This window comes from Megalobrama amblycephala, linkage group LG1, assembly GCF_018812025.1.
Source record: "Megalobrama amblycephala isolate DHTTF-2021 linkage group LG1, ASM1881202v1, whole genome shotgun sequence".
Taxonomy (NCBI): Eukaryota; Metazoa; Chordata; class Actinopteri; order Cypriniformes; family Xenocyprididae; genus Megalobrama; species Megalobrama amblycephala.
In genome coordinates, this window is record NC_063044.1 from 17,924,103 (window position 1) to 17,944,164 (window position 20,062).

The 20,062-nt window shown below is 35.6% G+C and overlaps 2 protein-coding genes across 3 annotated transcripts in view; one reads left to right on the plus strand and one right to left on the minus strand.

Annotated features, from left to right (window-relative positions):
* The first annotated feature begins 1,491 nt into the window (after window positions 1-1,491).
* recql5 (RecQ helicase-like 5) overlaps window positions 1,492-20,062 on the plus strand; it is a 30,857-nt gene continuing 12,286 nt past the window's right edge. The window contains exons 1-7 of the mRNA XM_048184032.1: window positions 1,492-1,652; window positions 1,804-1,925; window positions 3,603-4,118; window positions 6,913-7,009; window positions 7,111-7,222; window positions 8,677-8,839; window positions 8,934-9,016. Of these exons, the coding sequence (XP_048039989.1) occupies window positions 1,559-1,652; window positions 1,804-1,925; window positions 3,603-4,118; window positions 6,913-7,009; window positions 7,111-7,222; window positions 8,677-8,839; window positions 8,934-9,016 (1,187 nt within the window). The 5' untranslated portion in view covers window positions 1,492-1,558. The remainder of the gene's footprint in view (window positions 1,653-1,803; window positions 1,926-3,602; window positions 4,119-6,912; window positions 7,010-7,110; window positions 7,223-8,676; window positions 8,840-8,933; window positions 9,017-20,062) is intronic.
* On the minus strand, window positions 9,185-19,881 carry smim5 (small integral membrane protein 5). Of its 2 annotated transcripts, none has more exons than XM_048184648.1 (3): window positions 19,633-19,881; window positions 12,697-12,820; window positions 9,185-10,147 (listed from the first exon to the last, which is right to left on the minus strand). In XM_048184648.1, exons 2-3 carry the CDS (start codon window positions 12,812-12,814, stop codon window positions 10,056-10,058), a joined length of 210 nt encoding a protein of 69 aa, XP_048040605.1. In that variant the 5' UTR covers window positions 12,815-12,820; window positions 19,633-19,881; the 3' UTR covers window positions 9,185-10,055. The 2 variants fall into 2 exon arrangements, with proteins under 2 accessions (XP_048040605.1, XP_048040610.1); XM_048184653.1 differs by lacking the exon at window positions 19,633-19,881 and adding an exon at window positions 13,059-13,175.

A 20,062-nucleotide genomic window follows, 5' to 3' on the forward strand; every position in this document is an offset into this window, starting at 1 on the left:
TGGAAATAATTCAACCCTGTGTGTTCACCCTTATTTATTTGTCAGATGTTACTTATTTGTACTTTATGTAAAGATTACATAAACATGCATTGTGAGATAAATTTACTACAGTGCAAATGAGTGTCATGCTCTGAAAGTGATGGATTTATAGTTAAAATTGTCTTTAGAGTTGTTATTACTATTTAGGCATTTGTAAAAAAAACAAAGCATAATTAAATTGAGTGAATTAATTAAAATTAAAAATTCTTGAAACAAAATTTTAATGTATTATACCACAAAAATGCCCAAATACATCTTCATATTAATTTAATGTTATTTATTAATTTATATAAATGTATAATTTTCAAAGGAAAAGGTGCACAACCAATATGCAATATGCAGGACATATGGAAAATTATTAAACTGTTTTTAACAAGCAACAAAAGTACAATAATACAAAACATATATGTTAATTAAATATAATGCATTCAAAACTATACACCTTCTGTATTCCCAGACCCAGTGGAAAGTAAGCTTATAAATATTTTTCAACTAAAAACATATTGTATCTAATCAGCAACTTTTCATTAATGAGTATGCACAAACATTTTAAAGTTTTGAATGTTACAATGTTTCTTCATTCACCCACTTTTTAATAAATTTGAGAAATTCTTTGAAATGTCACATTTTTCAAGAACTACAGCGAAAACCAGCATAATTCAAGAGAAAATAATTGAGATAAATAGTTCACCCAAAAATGAAAATTATGTCATTACTCACCCTCAAGTTGTAAATTTCTTTGTTCTGTTGAACACAAAAGAAGATATTTTGAAGAAAGTTTGTAACCATGCCCCTTTGGGGCACCATTGACTTCCATATAGGGGGGAAAAATACTATGGAAGTCAATGGTGCCCCAAAACTGTTCAGTTTAACACATTCTTCAAAATATATTCCTTTGTGTTCAACAGAACAAAGACATTTATAAAGGTTTGGAACAACTTAAATGATGACAGAATTTTCATTTTTGGGTGAACTATCCCTTTAAAATGTGATTCATGATAGCAAAACTTGCATTTATGTATGTATAAAAAGTGCAAAATGAAACTCAAACGAACGCATTTTTTTTTTTTAATGAAGATTCATTTTTTATTATTATTTATTTATTTTTTTTATTAAGAACTTGTAAACAATACAAAAACAGGCACTAACAACAAAGCTCCAAAGATAAATGGAAGAAGGAAAGGAAAAAAAAAAAAAAAAAAAACATTTACAAGACGCCAAGTACAGACTCTAAATATGTAACAGTAGAATTACCTTTTACATTTTTCACAAGTTTAAGAGACTTCATTAAAATAATTAGTTCGTTACAGAACACCTTAAATAAAGGAGGAGATTTGGACAATCGAGATTTGTGAATAAAGAATTTACCATTCAGGATAATGAAATTTACAAAATTGTCAATATTTTTGTCTTCATGTCAAACGAACTCAGTATATTTGCGTCAGAGCGCGCTGCACGACGTCATCTGTGCGCGACCCAGAGTTCAATGAAAGTTGAGTGAAAGATTGTTGATGTAGTTATGAGTGCCGTTCATCGGGCGCTGCAGGATCACTTTGGATTCGACAAGTTTCGCTCTCAGCAGCAGGAAGATGCCGTGAAAGCAGTGCTGAAGGGTGACAATGACACATTTATACTGGATTATTTTGGGGAAAATGGCAGGAGTCTGAATGCTAGTGCAGTGTTGTTGTTTCCTGATGTGTGTGTGTGTGTGTGTGTGTGTGTGTGTGTGTGTGTGTGTGTGTGTGTGTGTGTGCTCGCTCGCAGGTGACAGGGATGTGTTTGTATGTATGCCCACCGGAGCAGGCAAGTCTCTGTGCTATCAGCTCCCTGCTCTTCTGGCCAGCGGCATCACTCTGGTCATCTCTCCTCTCATCGCCCTCATCCAGGTGAATGAATACTGACAAACTCATCCCATGATCCACATATAAGCCATCTGTCAGCATGGATAAGGCGCAGGCACACAATAGCCTTTGAGAGGGGGCTGGGTGAAATGTAAACTATGGTTTGCATTTGTGTTGAACTGATTTATGGGCCAAAAACTGATTAGCTGATAAATAAAAATAAAGGAATAACTATCACAAAAGTAAATTCTTTCATCATCTACTCTCCCTTGTGTGGGTCCAAACCTGTATGTCTGGCCACTGTTTTCAGTATAACGACAGAGGAAGGGGATCCTGGATAGTGGGCTCCAAAAAGCATAACAGTAATCTGGCTAGTAGTTCTTATGGGGACATTATAAATGAATAATGACATATAACTTATATTATTTACAGATGAGTTTAGGACAGCAAATCTCAACCAGGGGCCACTGGAAGATTAATAAAGTATTTATAAATATATATTATATGGTCCATAAGATATTTTACTTAAGATGTTTACATATAGTCAATAAATGTGAAAAAGTAACTAGCGTTACTTATTTGAAAAATTAACTTAAAAGTAACACTTTACTTTGTTACTTAAAAGTAATCTGATTATGTAACTCAAGTTACTTGTTAATGAGTTACCCCCAACACTGGATCTTCTATAGCTTCTGAAGGGCAGTAATAAATGAATGACCTTTAAACAAAATAAGAGGAATTTACACATCTTTACCCTTCATCATTTTTATAAATTCAACTTTTATTTTGTCTTGTCGACTCTATGAACTATATAAAACATCTTATTCAGGACAGTACTAAATAAAAAATAATGGGCATTTTGTACCATTCCTCTTATTTTGTTAAAATAATTAACATTTTGCAGACTCTGCACAGTGTATGTACACTTTTGACCATGACTGTGTATATATATATAATTTTAATTGAGATTAGAGTTATGTATATATGTATCTAATCTGAATTAAAATGCTTAAAAACAATTAATATGTAAAATGGAAATCATTCCCCTCATTAAATATAGTTACAAAAAAATTTCTGTGAATAAAATAGTTTGAGAACATGCAGATAATTAGTTGAAATACCAAAAATATCTTATACATGTATAAATATCTTATATGGGTGTGTGTGTAATTTTTTTTAAGTAAATGATATTGATAAGTACATGTTTGTCTGTGTCTCATTCAGTATTATTAAATTTTGTTTTATAAATACTGTATGTCTATTACATTGGCTGGTGAGCGCCTTTTTCTAGATGTCAGCATATGCATCATCCACTAATTAACAATATCAAACTAGTTTGCACGACTGTTCATATTTACTAATTCACTAATAACCCAGAATAGAAGTTAGATGTTCCCTCTAGTAGTTGAATTTTGGGCAAGTCAGTGATAACTTACACTACTGTATGGGGTCTGTGAGATTTCTTAATGTTCAGAAGTCTCTTATGATCCTTCAGAAATCATTCCAATATGATGGTTTGATGCCCAAACATTTCTGAATATTTTTCATATTTTTGAGGAAACCGTGTTTATTTATAATAATTTAATGTCCTTGCTGAATAAAAGTATTAATTTAAAAAAAAAAAAATCTCAAATTAAGATATACAAGTCTATTACTAATTTATATGAGTGAAAAATATTATTTTTACGCTTGTGTTGACTCACCATGTTTGTGCTGCTCTAGGATCAAGTGGAGCACCTGAAAGCTCTCAATGTTCCCGCACGCTCCATCAACTCCAAACTTCCTTTGGCTGAGCGGCGACAGATCCTGGCGGATCTGGAGAGCGAGAGTCCTCGGCTCAAGCTGCTCTACATCACTCCAGAGATGGTGGCGTCGCCGTCCTTCCAGCCCTGCTTGGGCTCGCTGTGTTCGCGGGGTCTGCTGGCGTATCTGGCGGTGGATGAAGCTCACTGCGTCTCCCAGTGGGGTCACGACTTCAGACCGGACTATCTGAAGCTGGGGGACCTGCGCTCCCGTCTGCAGGGAGTTCCCTGCGTAGCGCTCACAGCCACAGCGCCCAAGAGAGTGCAGGAAGACATCGAGCGCTCGCTCAAACTGCGCTCGCCACTCGTCTTTGCCACACCTGTTTTCCGTAAAAACCTGAAGTATGATGTGATTTTCCGTGATCTGCTGCCTGACCCTTATGTGCACTTGCTTGCGTTTGCTAAAGAGGCTCTGGGTGGAAATACTGCTGAAAAGGTCAGTCACAGACTTTCTTTTATCATTTACTCGCCCTCATGTTGTTCTGAACCAGAATGACTTTCTCCCATCTGCTGAACACAGAAGTTTAACAGAACAATGAAGCTTTTCCATGTTTTCCATTCAATGAAAGTGAAAAAAGAAGATAAAACTAAAATTTTTGCTTACATACAAGTCAATGACATGGCGCTAATATGAAGTTCAAACATACAGTGACTTAAAGGGGTCATGACATGAGAAATCAAATTTGCCTTAATCTTCTGACATATAAGAGTCTTTGTACCATTAAAACATCCTGCAAGTTTCAGATCTTAAAACATCCTCCTCATTATAAGCAAAGCATTTAATCAAGCTCCAGAAACGGATCGTTTTGATATTGTGGGATTTGTGACATCACACGGGCAAATACATTTGCATAACACTGCCCTCAGAGCAAGTCATCGACCAATAGTTTTACATCATCACACCATAGGCCCTGCCCACTAGCGTTCAGTCGCTTAATGGCTAACATCAGTCACTTGAGTCTGTCGAAAACAGGACAAATGAAAGAAAGTTTGCTTTGATACATCCAGTTTAAACAGCTTGTTTGCATTTCTATACAGACTTCAGAAGGATCCCAGTGTCAGAAACAAGTGGATGGTTTGTTTTAACAGCATTCCGGATCATCCGGATTATATGTTTGTTCAGAGCATTTGACTGCAGATTGTTTTGTAAATGAGGCACAGTGTAATGAAGAGTTCACAAAGAAACTGTTGTTGACAGCAGATGCATCACAAACCATAAGTAAATTATTTCATAATGCTTTGTCTGTAAATTAGAGTTTTTATGGGTAATGTTTTATGGACAATTTTATGGATAAGTTTTCAAAACACTTACACTCAAACATGGTGGCATGGATGTGTAGAATCCTTACAGATGCCTATAGCCTTTGCTAGACAGTGTTGAAGATTTGTGTTGAAAAGTTGATGATTAACTCCTTAGTCTACTCTGTATTAAGGGTGAAATTGTTTTTAGAGCGCCAGTTTACCAAGTTCTCTATCTCCAATATGTAGGCTAATTCATTGTTGTTAGTAATCAGTCCAATCACTGTTGTGTCATCCGCAAATTTAACAATAATTTTATCAGAAGATGCAGGAACACTATCATGTGTAAAGAGGGAATAAAGGATGGGACTCAGTACTAGGGTTGCAGAGGGGTGGAAAGTTTACGGTAAATTTCCGGACACTTTCCACGGGAACTTAACCTGGGGAATTTTGGAAATATTCCAATTTGGAAACTTAACAGGAATTTATGGGAATTTATTAGAAATTTTGGGAAATTTATATAAATGTATAATATTTATATAAAATGTATCATATACAAACATAAATATAAACATTTTGTTTGGTCATAACATTATTTTTTTTTTTACATTCAATTCTAATTTACTAAATATGTAAAATAAATATTTTTATTTCAGCAATTGTTATGTTTATTTCAGTGTCACATGATCCTTTAGAAATCATTCTAATATGCTGAGTTGATACTCAGTTATTATCAATGTTGGAAACAGTTGTGCTTAATATTTTTTTGGAACCTGGAACACTATTTTCAGGATTCATTGATGAATAAAAAGTTAAAAAGAACAGCATTTATTCAAAATATAAATCTTTCCCAACAATATCACTTTAATATCACTTTTTTTTTAAATCAATTTCACACATCCTTGCTGAATAAAAGTATTAAATTCTTTAAAAAATAAAATAAAAAAAATAAAGTAAAAATTACTGACCCCAAACTTTTGGCTGGTAATGTATATTGTTACAAAAATATTTCTATTTTAAATAAATGCTGTTCTTTACATTTTTATTCATCAAAGAATCCTGAAAAAAGTATCACAGGTTATAAAAAATATTAAGCAGCACAACTGTTTCCAACATTGATAAATGAGCATCAAATCATCATATTAGAATGATTTCTGAAGGGTCATGTGACACTGAAGACTGTTGCAATGATGCTGAAAATTCAGCTTTGATCACAGAAATAAATTATAATTTAATGTATATTAAAATAGAAAACTATTATTTTAAATTGTAGTTATATTTCACAATTTTACCGTTTTTTTCTGTATTTTTGATCAAATGTGCATGTTATGGACTGGGGGAATGCACAGGGTGTGCACATGCAGGGGTGTGTGGCCTCAATAGCCCTGCACTAAGTAGTGTGCTGTGTGAATGTCAGGTTAAAAATTCAACTGAAATTGGATTAAATCTGGTTGTTTTAACCAAAATTATGCTGCAAGATGTTTTTTTCAACTACATTTAAGTACTCTGTTATAGGCTAACCTGCAATTTTGCAAATTCCCTTTTTACTCCCATTAATTCCTGTTAATTCCCATAAATTCCCGTTAATTCCCATATATTCCCGTTAATTCCCGTGGAAAGTTTCCAGCTTTGAAAATTCCCAGAATTTTGCAACCCTACTCAGTACACATCTTTGCAGTATGTGAACTTAAATGAGATTTGAGAGCTGAAGTGAAGTAGAAGATCTTCAGTAAATAATTACATTTCTGTCAGTATGACTTCGGAAGTCTTGAAATGTGACGCACAAGTCATATGGGTGATTTTATTTGGCCGTGTTCAACAGTGTTCACTTTCATTGTATGGAAAAGTGCACAACATGTCTCCTTTTGTCTTTCATGTGATGAGGTTTGGAACAACATGAGAAAATTATGAATATTCATTTTTGGCTAAATTATTCCTTTGTTATATAAACCAAGATGAAATAATGTTAAAACCAATTTTTTTTTTTGCAGGGATGTGGGATTGTTTACTGTCGAACACGAGAGAGTTGTGAGGAAGTGGCTCATAAGTTGACTAAACTGGGAGTTTCAGCCAAGCCCTACCATGCAGGTGATCCTACTGCCTTTTCACATTTTATGGAGGCTTGTGTATAATGTTATTCTACATGTTTGCTTGGGAAGCTCATCCTGGGTTCTGTGGTTTGTCTCTAGGGCTGAAGGTGGGCGATCGCACAGAGAGTCAGGCTGACTGGATGGCTGATAAAGTGCCTGTTATTGTGGCCACCATCAGTTTTGGTATGGGAGTGGACAAGGCCAATGTCAGGTGAGCCACAATTTGCGTGTACACTACCATTCAAAAGTCTGGAGTCGGTCGGAATAATGTATGATTTTGAAAGAAATCTCTTATGCTCACCAGGGCTGCGTTTAATTTATTAATGACACAGTAAAATTTAGGAATGAAAGAATTTTCAGCATCATTACTCCAGTCTTCAGTGTCACACGATCATTCAGAAATCATTCTTCAAGGCTCTACAGTGCGACCATTTCAGTCGCATTTGCGACAGAAAATTACTACGTGTGACTGTGTAAAAGTATTTAGGAGCACCAGTGTGACTGACCCCATCAGGCCTGGTTCTACGGGGTGCAAAACAGGCCAAACAGCCTGTGCGTATTTGGGATTCCAGTCTGGAGAGTGCGGAGAGAGAACGTGTTGTTACATCGTTTAGCAATGTAGCCAATCACAAACATATCTGATGATTGCTTTAACACAATGGCCAATCAGAGGCGTTTAAATTACACCACTCAAAACACTGGAGTTTGTTCAGTGCTGAGTAATGCAAGCTCCTCTCATTATAGCAAAGTATAGACACGATGTAAATAAAAGATTCATTGAGGAGTATAGACAATTTCATTAATTATAATGTAAGTTTATGAGATTGCGATGAACTGAGACGAGTGACAGCTTTGTTAACGATTATAAAGGGAGTTTGCACATGTAATATTGCTTTTATACATCAATGCAATAAACGTGAAGTTAATACTGAGTGACTTACATTTTAGGAACCGTATTGTCAGATTTTGCTCTATTTTGTCAAAGAAAATGGTTACAAACAAACTGAACCGCTGCGCATCTCCAAGCAAACACAGTTGTTTTTCGTTGATGAATGAATCTGCGTTTTCAAACAAATCTAGTGAGTCAATGATTCAATGACCCAGTCATATAAACAGTAAGACCAGAGATTGTTTTCAATGCTGTTACTTTTTCGGTTACATTTAACCTTTTCTTTTTTTGAGTGTTCACATAACAAGTTCCAAAACCTTTGCCAAGTTTTGTACCATTCCAATGAAAAAAAAGAAAAAAAAAAAGCTTAATTTTTCAGTTAAAAAAGACCAAAGAACACCAGAGGGTTAAAGGATTAGTTCACTTTCAAATTAAAATTTCCTGATAATTTACTCACCCCCATGTCATCCAAGATGTTCATGTCTTTATTTCTTCAGTCGAAAAGAAATTAAGGTTTTTGATGAAAACATTTGGAGGCCATTGAAGTCCACTATAAGGAGAATAATCCTGGAATGTTTTCATCAAAAACCTTAATTTTCAACTGAAGAAAGAAAGACATGAACATCTTGGATGACATGGGGGTGAGTAAATTATCAGGAAATTTGAATTTGAAAGTGAACTAATCCTTTAATGAATCTGTAGATATATCAGCTCATTTGCCCACATCTGTGTTTTACTGTGTTTGATGTTGTGTATAAGTGTCTGTATGTTTTCAGGTTTGTCGTTCACTGGAATCTGGCAAAATCTTTGGCCAGTTACTATCAGGAGTCAGGACGAGCTGGACGTGACGGACTGCCATCGTCCTGCAGAATATACTACTCACCCAAAGACCGAGACCAGCTCGGCTTCCTCATCCGCAAAGAAATCGCACGCAAACAGGTCGGGAACGACATCCGATCTGGATGCCTTCATATTCTGAGCAGTTATAGGCACACATTCATTGTGTCTGACACATTGCATGTTTTGAATTCAGGAGAAGCGAGGATCAGAGAAAGAGCAGGACAAAGCGCCCATTCTGGACTTCGAGGCTATGGTTGCTTTTTGTGAGCAAGAAGGGTGAGTTCAAACACAGACAACTGATATTCTGGATTGAAGGTATGATATATGTTTAATAAAACAGAATAATATGCTTTAAAAACAAAAAGAAACATGCATGAATATTTTATCACGTTATATCCTTAAAAAACATTTATTTGAATCAATATAAAAATACACATGGTTTAGTTTTTGCATATTTGATTATTTACATTTTATTTCTCCAGCGTTTCAGCTCTGTTTTCCTCTGTATAGCACATCTTAATACAACATGATGGTAGTATTAGGTCTACATGCATTTTTTTTAATATCAGATACTATCCTTCAAAAGTTTGGGGTTGGTGAAGAATTTTCATGTCTTTAAAAGACGTCTCTTCTGCTCATTCAAGTAAAAACAGTAATATTGTGAAATATTATTGCGATTTAAAATTGCTTTTGTGTTCGAATATATTGTAAAATGCAATTTATTCCTGTGATTAAAGCTGAATTTTCAGTATCATTACTCCAGTCTTCAGTGTCACATGATCCTTCAGAATTCATTGATTTGCTTCTCAAGAAACATTTATGAATAGCAGTAAATGTCTTTACTGACACTTTTAATCTAAATGAAAATATGAATTTCAAAAAATATTTTATTGACCCCACACTTTTGAATGGCAGTGGACCTGAGAGATCTGAACCGTCCCCTTCTTTCTTCATCCCTGCTTGAAGTTACTGCAGTTTTGAAAGCAAACAGCAGAGGGCAGCCATTGGCACTGGTTTCATAATGGTTCGCCTACAGCATGTAGCGTTCCTATGATGAGAGAGGTTGGGAATTTAGAGTTTATTTGTGGCATCCATATTTAAGGGGGACCATATGTCTCAGCCAGATGCTTGTTTCTTCATTCACTTCATGACTGTAGCTGATGTGTGTTCATTCAGTTTACAGTGTGCACCACTTTCTCTGGCTGAATTTTATCTCTGTAATATGTGGCATCAGACAAACAAAACTACCAAATGCCACCAAATTTTATTTTGGCCCATTGTGGTCTATTGGTATCTTCTTCCTCGTTGTCATGTTTCACACGGCAGAGACTTTGTTTCTGGACCCTGCAGTGCAGCAGCCACAGCAGCCGTAAACACATCCAGTCACAACCAGAGCGATGAATGTCACTGGAAGAAGAATAAAACCTGGAGAGTTAGTCACATGTCTTAGTTAAAATGGTTTTTCACACTGCACTTAACCTCTTGTTATTGTCGTTCTAAACATCATTTTTAACCCGGGGTAAAGAAGCGTTTCACACTTGTAATTTTGAAGCGGGATTATGAAACCCTAGAGCGGGGTTAAGCACTGCTTTTGTGTGGTTAACCCCATGTTGTGGTGCCAAACTTGTACAGTGTGAAATGATGCAGTGTTGGGATGTTATGACTAGATGCTTAGAAGCCGACAACTAATAGCCTTCCACATATTCACATGCTTTGGACAGTCATGGAAACGCCGCATGCTGTATAAACAGTAGTTGGAGGGGGAAAATGTAGGCGATAGAAAATGCGACAACTGGAGTGAAGAAGAGATTCTTAATTCTTACCTTCTATCTAAAAACTCAATTCAGTATAAAGCATATAGTAGGCTATGGCAATATGTAATATGAGGATGTGCAATACTAGAGAGCCTTTAGGTAAACCGGTTGCATGGAGCGTTTGTCCAATCAGTGACACCGACACTGCAACTATTCAAATAAGGACGTTAAAGGGTTAGCTCACCCAAAAATGAAAATAATGTCATTAATTACTCACCCTCATGCACAAATTAAGATATTTTTGATGAAATCCGGTGGCTCAGTGAGGCCTCCATAGGGAGCAATGACATTTCCTCTCTCAAGATCCATTAATGTACTAAAAACATATTTAAATCGGTTCATGTGAGTACAGTGGTTCAATATTAATATTATAAAGCAACGAGAATATTTTTGGTGCACCAAAAAAACTAAATAACGACTTATATAGTGATGGCCGATTTCAAAACACTGCTTCATGAAGCTTCAGAGCGTTATGAATCTTTTGTGTCGAATCAGCGGTTCAGAGTGCCAAAGTCACGTGATTTCAGCAGTTTGGTGGTTTGACACGCGATCCGAATCATGATTCGAAACAAAAGATTCGTAACGCTCCAAAGCTTAATGAAATGTCATTGCTGGCTATGCAAGCCTCACTGAGCCATTGGATTTCAGCAAAAATTTCTTGCGTTCTGAAGGTCTTACGGGTGTAGAACAACATGAGGGTGAGTAATGACATTATTTTCATTTTTGGGTTAACTAACCCTTTAACCCAAGGTTTAGGAATGCACAGTGTGAAATAGTAGCTTACAAATACCCAGGATTAATTGTTAACCCTGGGGGTTTAGAATAACCCAGGGTTAACTATTTCAAGTGTGAAGAGCCCTAACTGTTTTCAACCCAAACTAACTTAAAGGGCACTTATTATGCCACTTTTCACAAGATGGTATGTAAGTCTCAGGTGTCCTCAGCATGCATCTGTAAAGTTTCAGCTCAAAATACCCCACAGATCATTTATTATAGCTTGTCAAATTTGCCCCTATTTTGGGTGTGAGCAAAAACAAGCAATTTTTGTGTGTGTCCCTTTAAAAGCAAATGAGATGCTGCTCCCAGCTGCTTTCCAGAAGAGGGCGGAGCTTTAACAGTTCACGCTTCGTTTGCTCAACAAAAAAGCTGGAGAATCTCACGCTGCTAAAATGAGGATTGTCAGTAACGGTGTTCAATCTTACATTGTTCAAACCGTCATGTTAATCTTTTGTGCAAAACCCATATAGATGCCCACTATACATAGCGTACCTGTTTGCCAAACAGAGCCATACACACCAGGCTAACATTTATGATTGCTATCAAATGTTGTAAATGGTCTAATATTTTTTTCTAAAATATCGGACAGACAGAAACGCTCCTTTTTTAGCAATCGAGCTTGCCAGGGTCAACTTGTAGGAACTCCAAGCTAACGAGACTAAATATTGTTCTGTGTTCGTCTGTGCAGCCAACAACAGAACAGTTAGCATTAAACATTTGCTGTGGCCGTAGAACTGGTACACCGTTTTCACTTGCGAAAACAAAATGGCAGAGATAATATTATTATAAATTCCCCTTCGAAATCTGAGCAGCTTGTTTTTCACATGCTTTTAGAGAAAGGCTTGCTGAAATAAAGTTACTGGGTGGTCTTTTTTCACATTTTCTGGGTTGGTAAATTACTGGGGACCCGATTATAGCACATAAACATGGAAAAAGTCAGATTTTCATGATATGTCATCAGCTAAACAAAAATGCTCAGGGTGACTTTAACCTATGAAACTGTAACTTTGAGATCTTAAAACTTCTTTTGCACTCAAAGAAATGCGTTTATAGAAACCAAGCTGGAGAACATCTCAAATCTTTGGATTTCTGATGTCAGAAACCTGAAACTTAAACAGTTACAGTCCCTCAATTACAGTCAATTACTTAGCTTAAGAGTTTTTAAAGTCAGTTTAAGTGCCGTGCCTACGTTAAAATAGCAAGATAAATATGGATGTGCGCTTGGTGGAGGCCTTTAATCACAGTAGAGCCTCTTATAGCCTCTCCGCCTTGTGTTCAAATAAAACCTCTTCCAAAATTACACGAGATGCGGCCAGAGTGCAGAGATGTAATGACAGCGTAGTGCAGAAAGAAGGCTGTGCTTACAGAAGAACAGCAGGATGATGAGGAAGGCCGTCTGTGTGAGCGGGTGCTCCTGAGGAAGTGCCTGCAGTTTGGTCCAGACGTTCTGGAGAATTCCCATCATATCCTCTGAAGCGCCCATTCTGACCTAAATACAAGCGCAAAGAAAGAGTGCTGACTCGACACATTGCACACTGTAAAAAAATATTGCAATTTTAACTGTAAAAGACTAAAAACGTGATGGTAAAAACCTATTAATTGGTTAACAGTAACTTCCCATACTATATTTGGGGAAAAACTGTAATAGATCTAACCGTAAATGTCGTAATCTCACAGTAAAATATTGTTAAATGTACCATTTTTGTAAATATAAAAGTACACATTACCTTATAATTTAAAGTGCAAAGCCGTAATGTGTGGACTTGCTAATTCAGCTGAAAAGTGCTGTTGTTGTTTTCTTTTTTTTTTTTAAATAACAACAAATTTAAACTGTAAATGTTGTTTGAATTATTATGCAAAAATGTTAGATCTGCCAGTTTTTTTTTCTGTAAATACAGCTAGATTTTTTTTTTTTTTTTTTTAATTACAGTGTACAGTTTAAGATTCAACAGTCAGACTTTTCACACAGGAAAACTGAATATATAATTAAATTGATTATTATTATTGATTATACGATCTAAAAATCGAATAGTATATGGCAGGGTGTCGGGCCTCAAAATGACTTAAAATAAGACAAAACTAGCTTTAAAATAAGTTTAAAAAGTAAATATCAAGAAATTTCTCATTTTAATTCCCATCTCCATCAAAAACCAGGATGGTCTTGGAAAAGTCCCATTGATTCAATTAATCTTAAATGGGCACTTTTATAATGAATATATGTTTTTTTAGTTATGCCAAGCTCTAAAATATTTGATCAGATTGTGAATAAAAATATTTTTAAAAATCCATATCCTTATCCTTCCAGTCATGGAAAAGGCATGGAAAATCATGTGTTAAAAAGAGTGGCATCCCTGACGAACATTCAGCTATTAAAACTTGTCATGAAATCATGAAATTATTATTTTATTTGTAATTATAACTATTTTAGGGTATATTTAGTCAACAATGATACAAAAATGGAAAAGGTCTTTCCTTTGCGTTTTTCGCGTACAGACGACAACATTGTCAAAATGATTTCCATTCACGCGGATCCATGAAAACAACTAAAATCACTGTATTATTCATGCCAGGCCAGTAGATGGCGACGTCACTTTGCAAAGAAACGCTACGCTTCTATAGACTGAACAAGTAATACACATGTGCATGACATCACTGCTTTCACAAATTCACATTTATTGTTGTTTACATGGAGATGATAACAGTGTCATTTTCAAAAATTTGCATTTTGAATCCTTTTTTTCAAAAGTTTGCATTTTCAGGCCCCCAAAACACTGTTGTCGTGTAAATGAACGGAATAAAAAGTTTTCAGTTTTTAGTTGAAAACAGTGTTGTGTAAATGGCCCCCAGTTCCTTTTTTTTATTTTACAGAAACTAGGAGTGTCCATACATTAGATTAAAATAATTTATCACAAAAGTACAACTATTGCTGTGGACATTTGGGGGTCTTGGAGTCAAAAAGACTCTGATCTATGGGAAAAACAGGTTGGATTCATGTTTTGTTACTTGATAGATTTTGCATCATGAAAACCCTGTACTGACAATTGTCTGATTTAACTAACTCTTATAAGCATATGAAAACTATAATTGTTAGAATAATTTGTCCTGTTGGTGTTGTCAGTTATTAGTCAAATAAATGGCAGTAGTCAGCAGTGCAGGTTTCCTGTGTGGTTTTGTTGAAGAATGTGATAAAAGTAGAAAAAAAAAAAAAAAAAAAAAAAAAAAACAGAACCTGCTAGTTGAGCTAGTCATTAAATTTCTGCTGTGGTGTGGGTGTGTTTCCACAAGAGAGACACTGTGGGTGTGCCATCACTGTATAAAACTAACCTTGCTGATGAAAGAATCATTCCTTACTGTTGATTTCCTCTTTATTCCCGCATTTCAGCACTTTTTCCTTAGTTATTTTTAAATGTATCTAGTATAAATGCCTGATCTGACATCACTAAAAGTCATCAGGACAATCTGATGTTATTCTGTTAGTGTTCTAATTCTATTCCTTCTAGAATTATACCTGATTCTAATTCTATATAGTTTGAGAATGAGTTTTAGTGAAGTTGAGTTACTGAGGCCCCGTTTACACTAGTGCTTTTTCGTTTAAAAACGCATTCGTTTTGCTACACTATCGTCTACACTGCCAGCGTTTTCGAACCTTGAAAACAGAGACTTTCGAAAACGCCGCAGACCATGTTTTAGTTTGAAAATGCGGGGGTTGTGTTTCAGTATAAATGGACCAAAACGGAGACTTCTGAAAATGATGGCGTGGCAGCCCACGTTCGCTCTGACGACCATGTAAACAATATTCAAAATCTTATTGATGTTATCTGAAAATGTTCAGCCAAATCCTGGGCCTATTACATCTATGCATTGCTTACCCACTCCCTCAGATTTTAAAAGTAGAACAGGCCTTGGGTTTATGCATTTAAATGTTAGAAGTTTGGTTCCTAAACTGGATATGATTAAAGGAGCACTACACTTTTTTTGAAAACAGGCTCATTTTCCAACTCTCCTAGAGTTAAACAGTTGAGTTTTACCATTTTCGAATCCATTCAGCCGATCTCCGGGTCTGGTGATACCACTTTTAGCATAGCTTAGAAATTTTAGCATAGCTCAAAAATGACCAAAGAGTTTTGATATTTTTCCTATTTAAAACTTGACTCTTCTGTAGTTACTGTACCCATAGTACGGCAGCAAAGTTCCTTGATTATTACGCCAGAATGAGAATATAGTTCCTAGACATATCGGCCTAGAAAATCGCAACTTTTCATTTTCCGTCGGTCTTAGTACACGATGTAACTACAGAAGAGTCAAGTTTAAATAGGAAAAATATCGAAACTCTTTGGTCATTTTTGAGTGAGATGCTAACGGTCTAATCAGATTCAATGAACTATGCTAAGCTATGCTAAAAGTGGTACCGCCAGACCCGGAGATCGGCTGAATGGATTCAAAAACGGTAAAACTCAACTGTTTAACTCTTGGGGAGTTGGAAAATGAGCCTATTTTCAAAAAAAAAGTGGAGTGTTCCTTTAAGATTTGTGTAATAACGACAAACGCTGATATAATTGTTCTTTCTGAAACCTTAAGAAATCGATCACTAATGATTTGATTTATATTGATGGCTATAAAGTCTATAGAACTGATTGGGTGGGTAAAGGAGGTGGGGTGGCCATTTATGTTAAATCTAAATTTGTTAGCTCTGTAACTTTGTCAATTACTAGAGCTAAACAGTTTGAGGTTTTGGCCATCAAAGTGGATATCTCGAAAGTCTCTAATATCACTGTGGTTGGCTGTTATAGACCTCCATCTGCTACACGGCATGCTTTCAAAGCTTTTTCAGGTATTTTACATGAGATAAATGACTCTTCTGAGTTCATTCTTATGGGTGATATGAATTGGGACTGGCTTTCTGGGACCTCAGATTGTCTTAAAGAATTGGGTGCCTCCTTAAGCCTTACACAACTTATTAATGTACCAACAAGGCTAAATCCTAAAGCGCAACATAAATCTAGTTTACTGGATCTAATCATAACGAATACTGCTCATAAATTTACTTCAACTGGTATATTCTGTAATGATATCAGTGATCATTGTGTAATTGCTTGTGTCCGGGATACAAAACTTCCTAAGGTAAAACCCTGTTTTATTTTCAAAAGATATTTTAAAAATTTTGAGTAACAAGCATTTTTGCATGATTTATACCATAGTGATCTTAGAAGAGTAACTTTAATACAGGATGCTGAACTGGCATGGGAATATTTTTAATCAATTTTTCAGTTTATTTCTAATAAACATGTTCCCATTAAGAAGTTCAGGATCAGTGGTAGGGATAATCCTTGGTTTTCAGATAGACTTTCAGAATTAATTCATTTAAGAAATAAATCATGAGCACAAGCTAGATTTTCAAACAATCCTGCTGATTGGTCTACACTTAAAACACTAAGGAATAAGTGCACTTGGATGATTGGGAAGTCTAAATCAGAGTTTTATTTATAAAGTCAGTTACAGAGAATTTAAATAACCCTTCAAAATTTTGGAAATTAATTAAATCTATGTCAGGGACTCATGTAGCCTCTACCTGAATATATTCAGGTTGGGCTAGATAAAATAAATAATAAAGTTACTATGATTGACCAGTTAAATAAACACTTTATACATGCTGGGTCTGTATTTGACAGTTTAAATGCAAATACAGCTGTCCCATGTACTGGGATTACACCAGCGACTGGTAATCAGGATATTTTTGTTTTTAAACCTGTTTCAAATTAACAGTAAAGTAAATCAAATTTGTAAAGCATTGATAATAAGACATCTGTGGGCCCAGATAACTTAGACCTTTATCTTTTGAAGGCGGAAGCGGATGTTATTGCGGAACCAGTTACTCATATATTTAATCTAAGTTTTGTATCAAACTCGTTACCTAAAATTTGGAAAGCTGCTTATGTTCTCCCATTATTTAAAGGTGGTGATCCCTCAGACATGAACAACTATCGTCCCATCTCCAAACTTTCAATTTTGACTAAGATTCTTGAATCTCAGGTAAATTCACAGTTTTTATTTGATAATAATGTTTTAAATTCTCTTCAATCTGGTTTTAGAACTGGCCATAGTACCATTACTGCTGCTACGGTAGTGTTAAATGATATTATTGGTGTCCTGGATAAAATACAACACTGTGCAGCCTTATTTGAGGAGTTTGATTCAGTGAATCATGATTTACTGATAAACAAACTTAGCAGTGCTGGTTTCAGAATTGACCCTTCGCAGGGAGTTTGATTGACAAGCGATCTAACCAATCATAACGCCAAATCCGCCATTTTGTCCGACAAAGCAGTCAGGAGTTAGAAGATTAACCTCGGTGGACTTGAACTTGAAAAATGGTGTGTACTGACGTCTTTCTGCATTTTAAACAACATTCCTTCTGATGTTCATTCATGTTTATTTGATGCTATAAATGAACTAGTAAGAAGAGATGATCGGTTCACGAGCCGCTTGAGCTGAGGAGCTACAGTGATCTGTTACAACACATTAAAGAGCCACAAAACGGTTTTTATTGTTTGAATTTCTTAAAAAATGACACAGTTTGAAATCTGGGACTTTGTTTAATATCATAAGTAACATGCTTTGACTTGTCTGTTGACGTGTTGTCAGTGTCCTCTTTGCTCCGCAATGTATTTTTCACTCTGTGGCATGACAGCGCCACAGCTTGTCGGACAAAGCAACAGTAACTAAGGGGGCCGGGTCTTTGCAAAGGGTCAATTATTTGGTAGATCGGACTCAGTGTGTTCATGTGGAGGATCTCAAATCTGATTTTCTTGATATATCTTAAGGGGGTCCCCCAGGGTTCCATTTTAGGACCTATTTTGTTTTCTATTTATATAAATGATTTGGGTAAGGACATTCAAGCAAAAAAACACTTTTATGCTGATGATACTATTATTTATACACTTGCTCCATCTATAACACAGACGGTGAAAGAGCTTCAGATTGCGTTTCAGTCACTGGAAGATGCTCTGGTTAGTTTAAAATTAGTTTTAAATTCACAGAAAACAAAGTTTATGGTTTTTTTCAAAAGCTCAGACACAAGTACTTGATAATTTTAGTATTTTTACATCTGATGGTAAAGTTACTGAAAGAGTACCTTTTTATAAGTACTTGGGCATTTGGATTGATGATAAGATTTTGTTTAATCTACATATTGCTAATCTAATCAGGAAACTCAAACTGAAGCGTGGCTGGTATTTTAGAAATAAATCTAATTTTACTTTTAAGACCAAACAGAAACTTGTAGAAGCTACCTTTCTAACTGTGCTTGATTATGGTGATATATTATACATGCATACAGCCTCTTCTATCTTAACATGCCTTGATTCGATATACCATGCTTCACTACGTTTTATTACAAATTCCCGTACTCATTGCATTTTTTTATGAGATGTTGGGTTGGACATCAGTAGCTATACGTAGAAAACAGCACTGTCATTATGTTTTGACAATATATGAAGTGTAATAATTTGAGGGTTATAAACTAACAATCATCATTTTAGGAAATATTTTGGCTTGGAATTTGAAGAAGAGAAATACAGTAAAATCAAGACGTTCTCCACACTGTTCAATGAAGAATGAAATTGAATCATTTTTATTTATATGCACCTAGTTATAATAATAGCAATATTTTGGTAACTTTACAATACGACTCCATTTCTTAACAGTTAACTACATTAACATGATCTAAAAATGAGAAATACTTCTAAAGCATTATTAAACTTAATGTTAATTCCAAGAATACATTATTAAAATCAAAAGTTGACATGAACCAACAATGAACAGTAGAATTTTTATTAACTATAGACGGTTTTATTAACTATGACACATTAATTGTTGGAAATGAATCAGTTGCTATTCCTATGACTTGTGAGTCAAGGGCGGATTGAGAAACAGTCGAGTTCTTCAGAAAGTGTATGTAATGACTAAATGAAAAGTGCATTAAAATCATCACATTATTCGCAATGTTGCTAAATTTTATATTTCTAGCAAAATTGTTGGTTATATTGGATATATATCCCAGCTTTACTTATGTTATCTATCTTTAAAATCATGTCACACTTTTATATTTGATCTAATACAACTCAGCGTGCAGTTTGTGTCCCCAAATACATTTGCTGGACGCTGTGCAGATTCATGTTTCCCCTCTCATGTTTTTGGAAGTTGTAGATGCTCAAACTGAGATCTGCTGTCTTTATTTGCATGTTCCGAGTCACTGAAGTACATCTACACTGCAAACACAAACAGATCTTTTTCTGCTCTCACCTTTGTTCCAGTTTGTAGTTGACGTCCCCTGTAGCTCTCCTCGTATATGAACCTGTGTCTAGTTTTGGCTGTCCGTTAGAGCGCTCTGTCCCGTCAAACAGTTGTTGTGAGCTGACAAGTTTCTCTCAGTTGTGCACTCATACTGTGTTTGGCCTGCGGGGTTTGAGTATTCCAGTATAACGAGTCTTTTGGGCAGGGCTGTGTAGCGTTCTGGCAGTCTGGATCTCTCTGTTTACCACGTCCATCCCCACCCCCTTTTTGTGTGGCCCCGTCTTTTCTCCTCCCCTCAAATCACCGTGGAAACAGTTTTTCCTCTTCCTTTTGTCAAACAAAGTCTTGAAGTGCTTTAGAAAGTGACTGTTTTGTGTTATAGCAGTAATACTGCTGAAGAATGTGCGTGTGTGTGTGTGTGCACTGGATTTGGGAAAAC

Coding starts and splice junctions, on each gene's coding strand:
- smim5 (XM_048184648.1), bottom strand. CDS start 12,814: ATGGGCGCTTCAGAGGATATGATGGGAATTCTCCAGAACGTCTGGACC. Junction 10,148..12,696: donor CATCATCCTGCTGTTCTTCT/GTAAGCACAGCC, acceptor TTCTTCTTCCAG/TGACATTCATCGCTCTGGTT.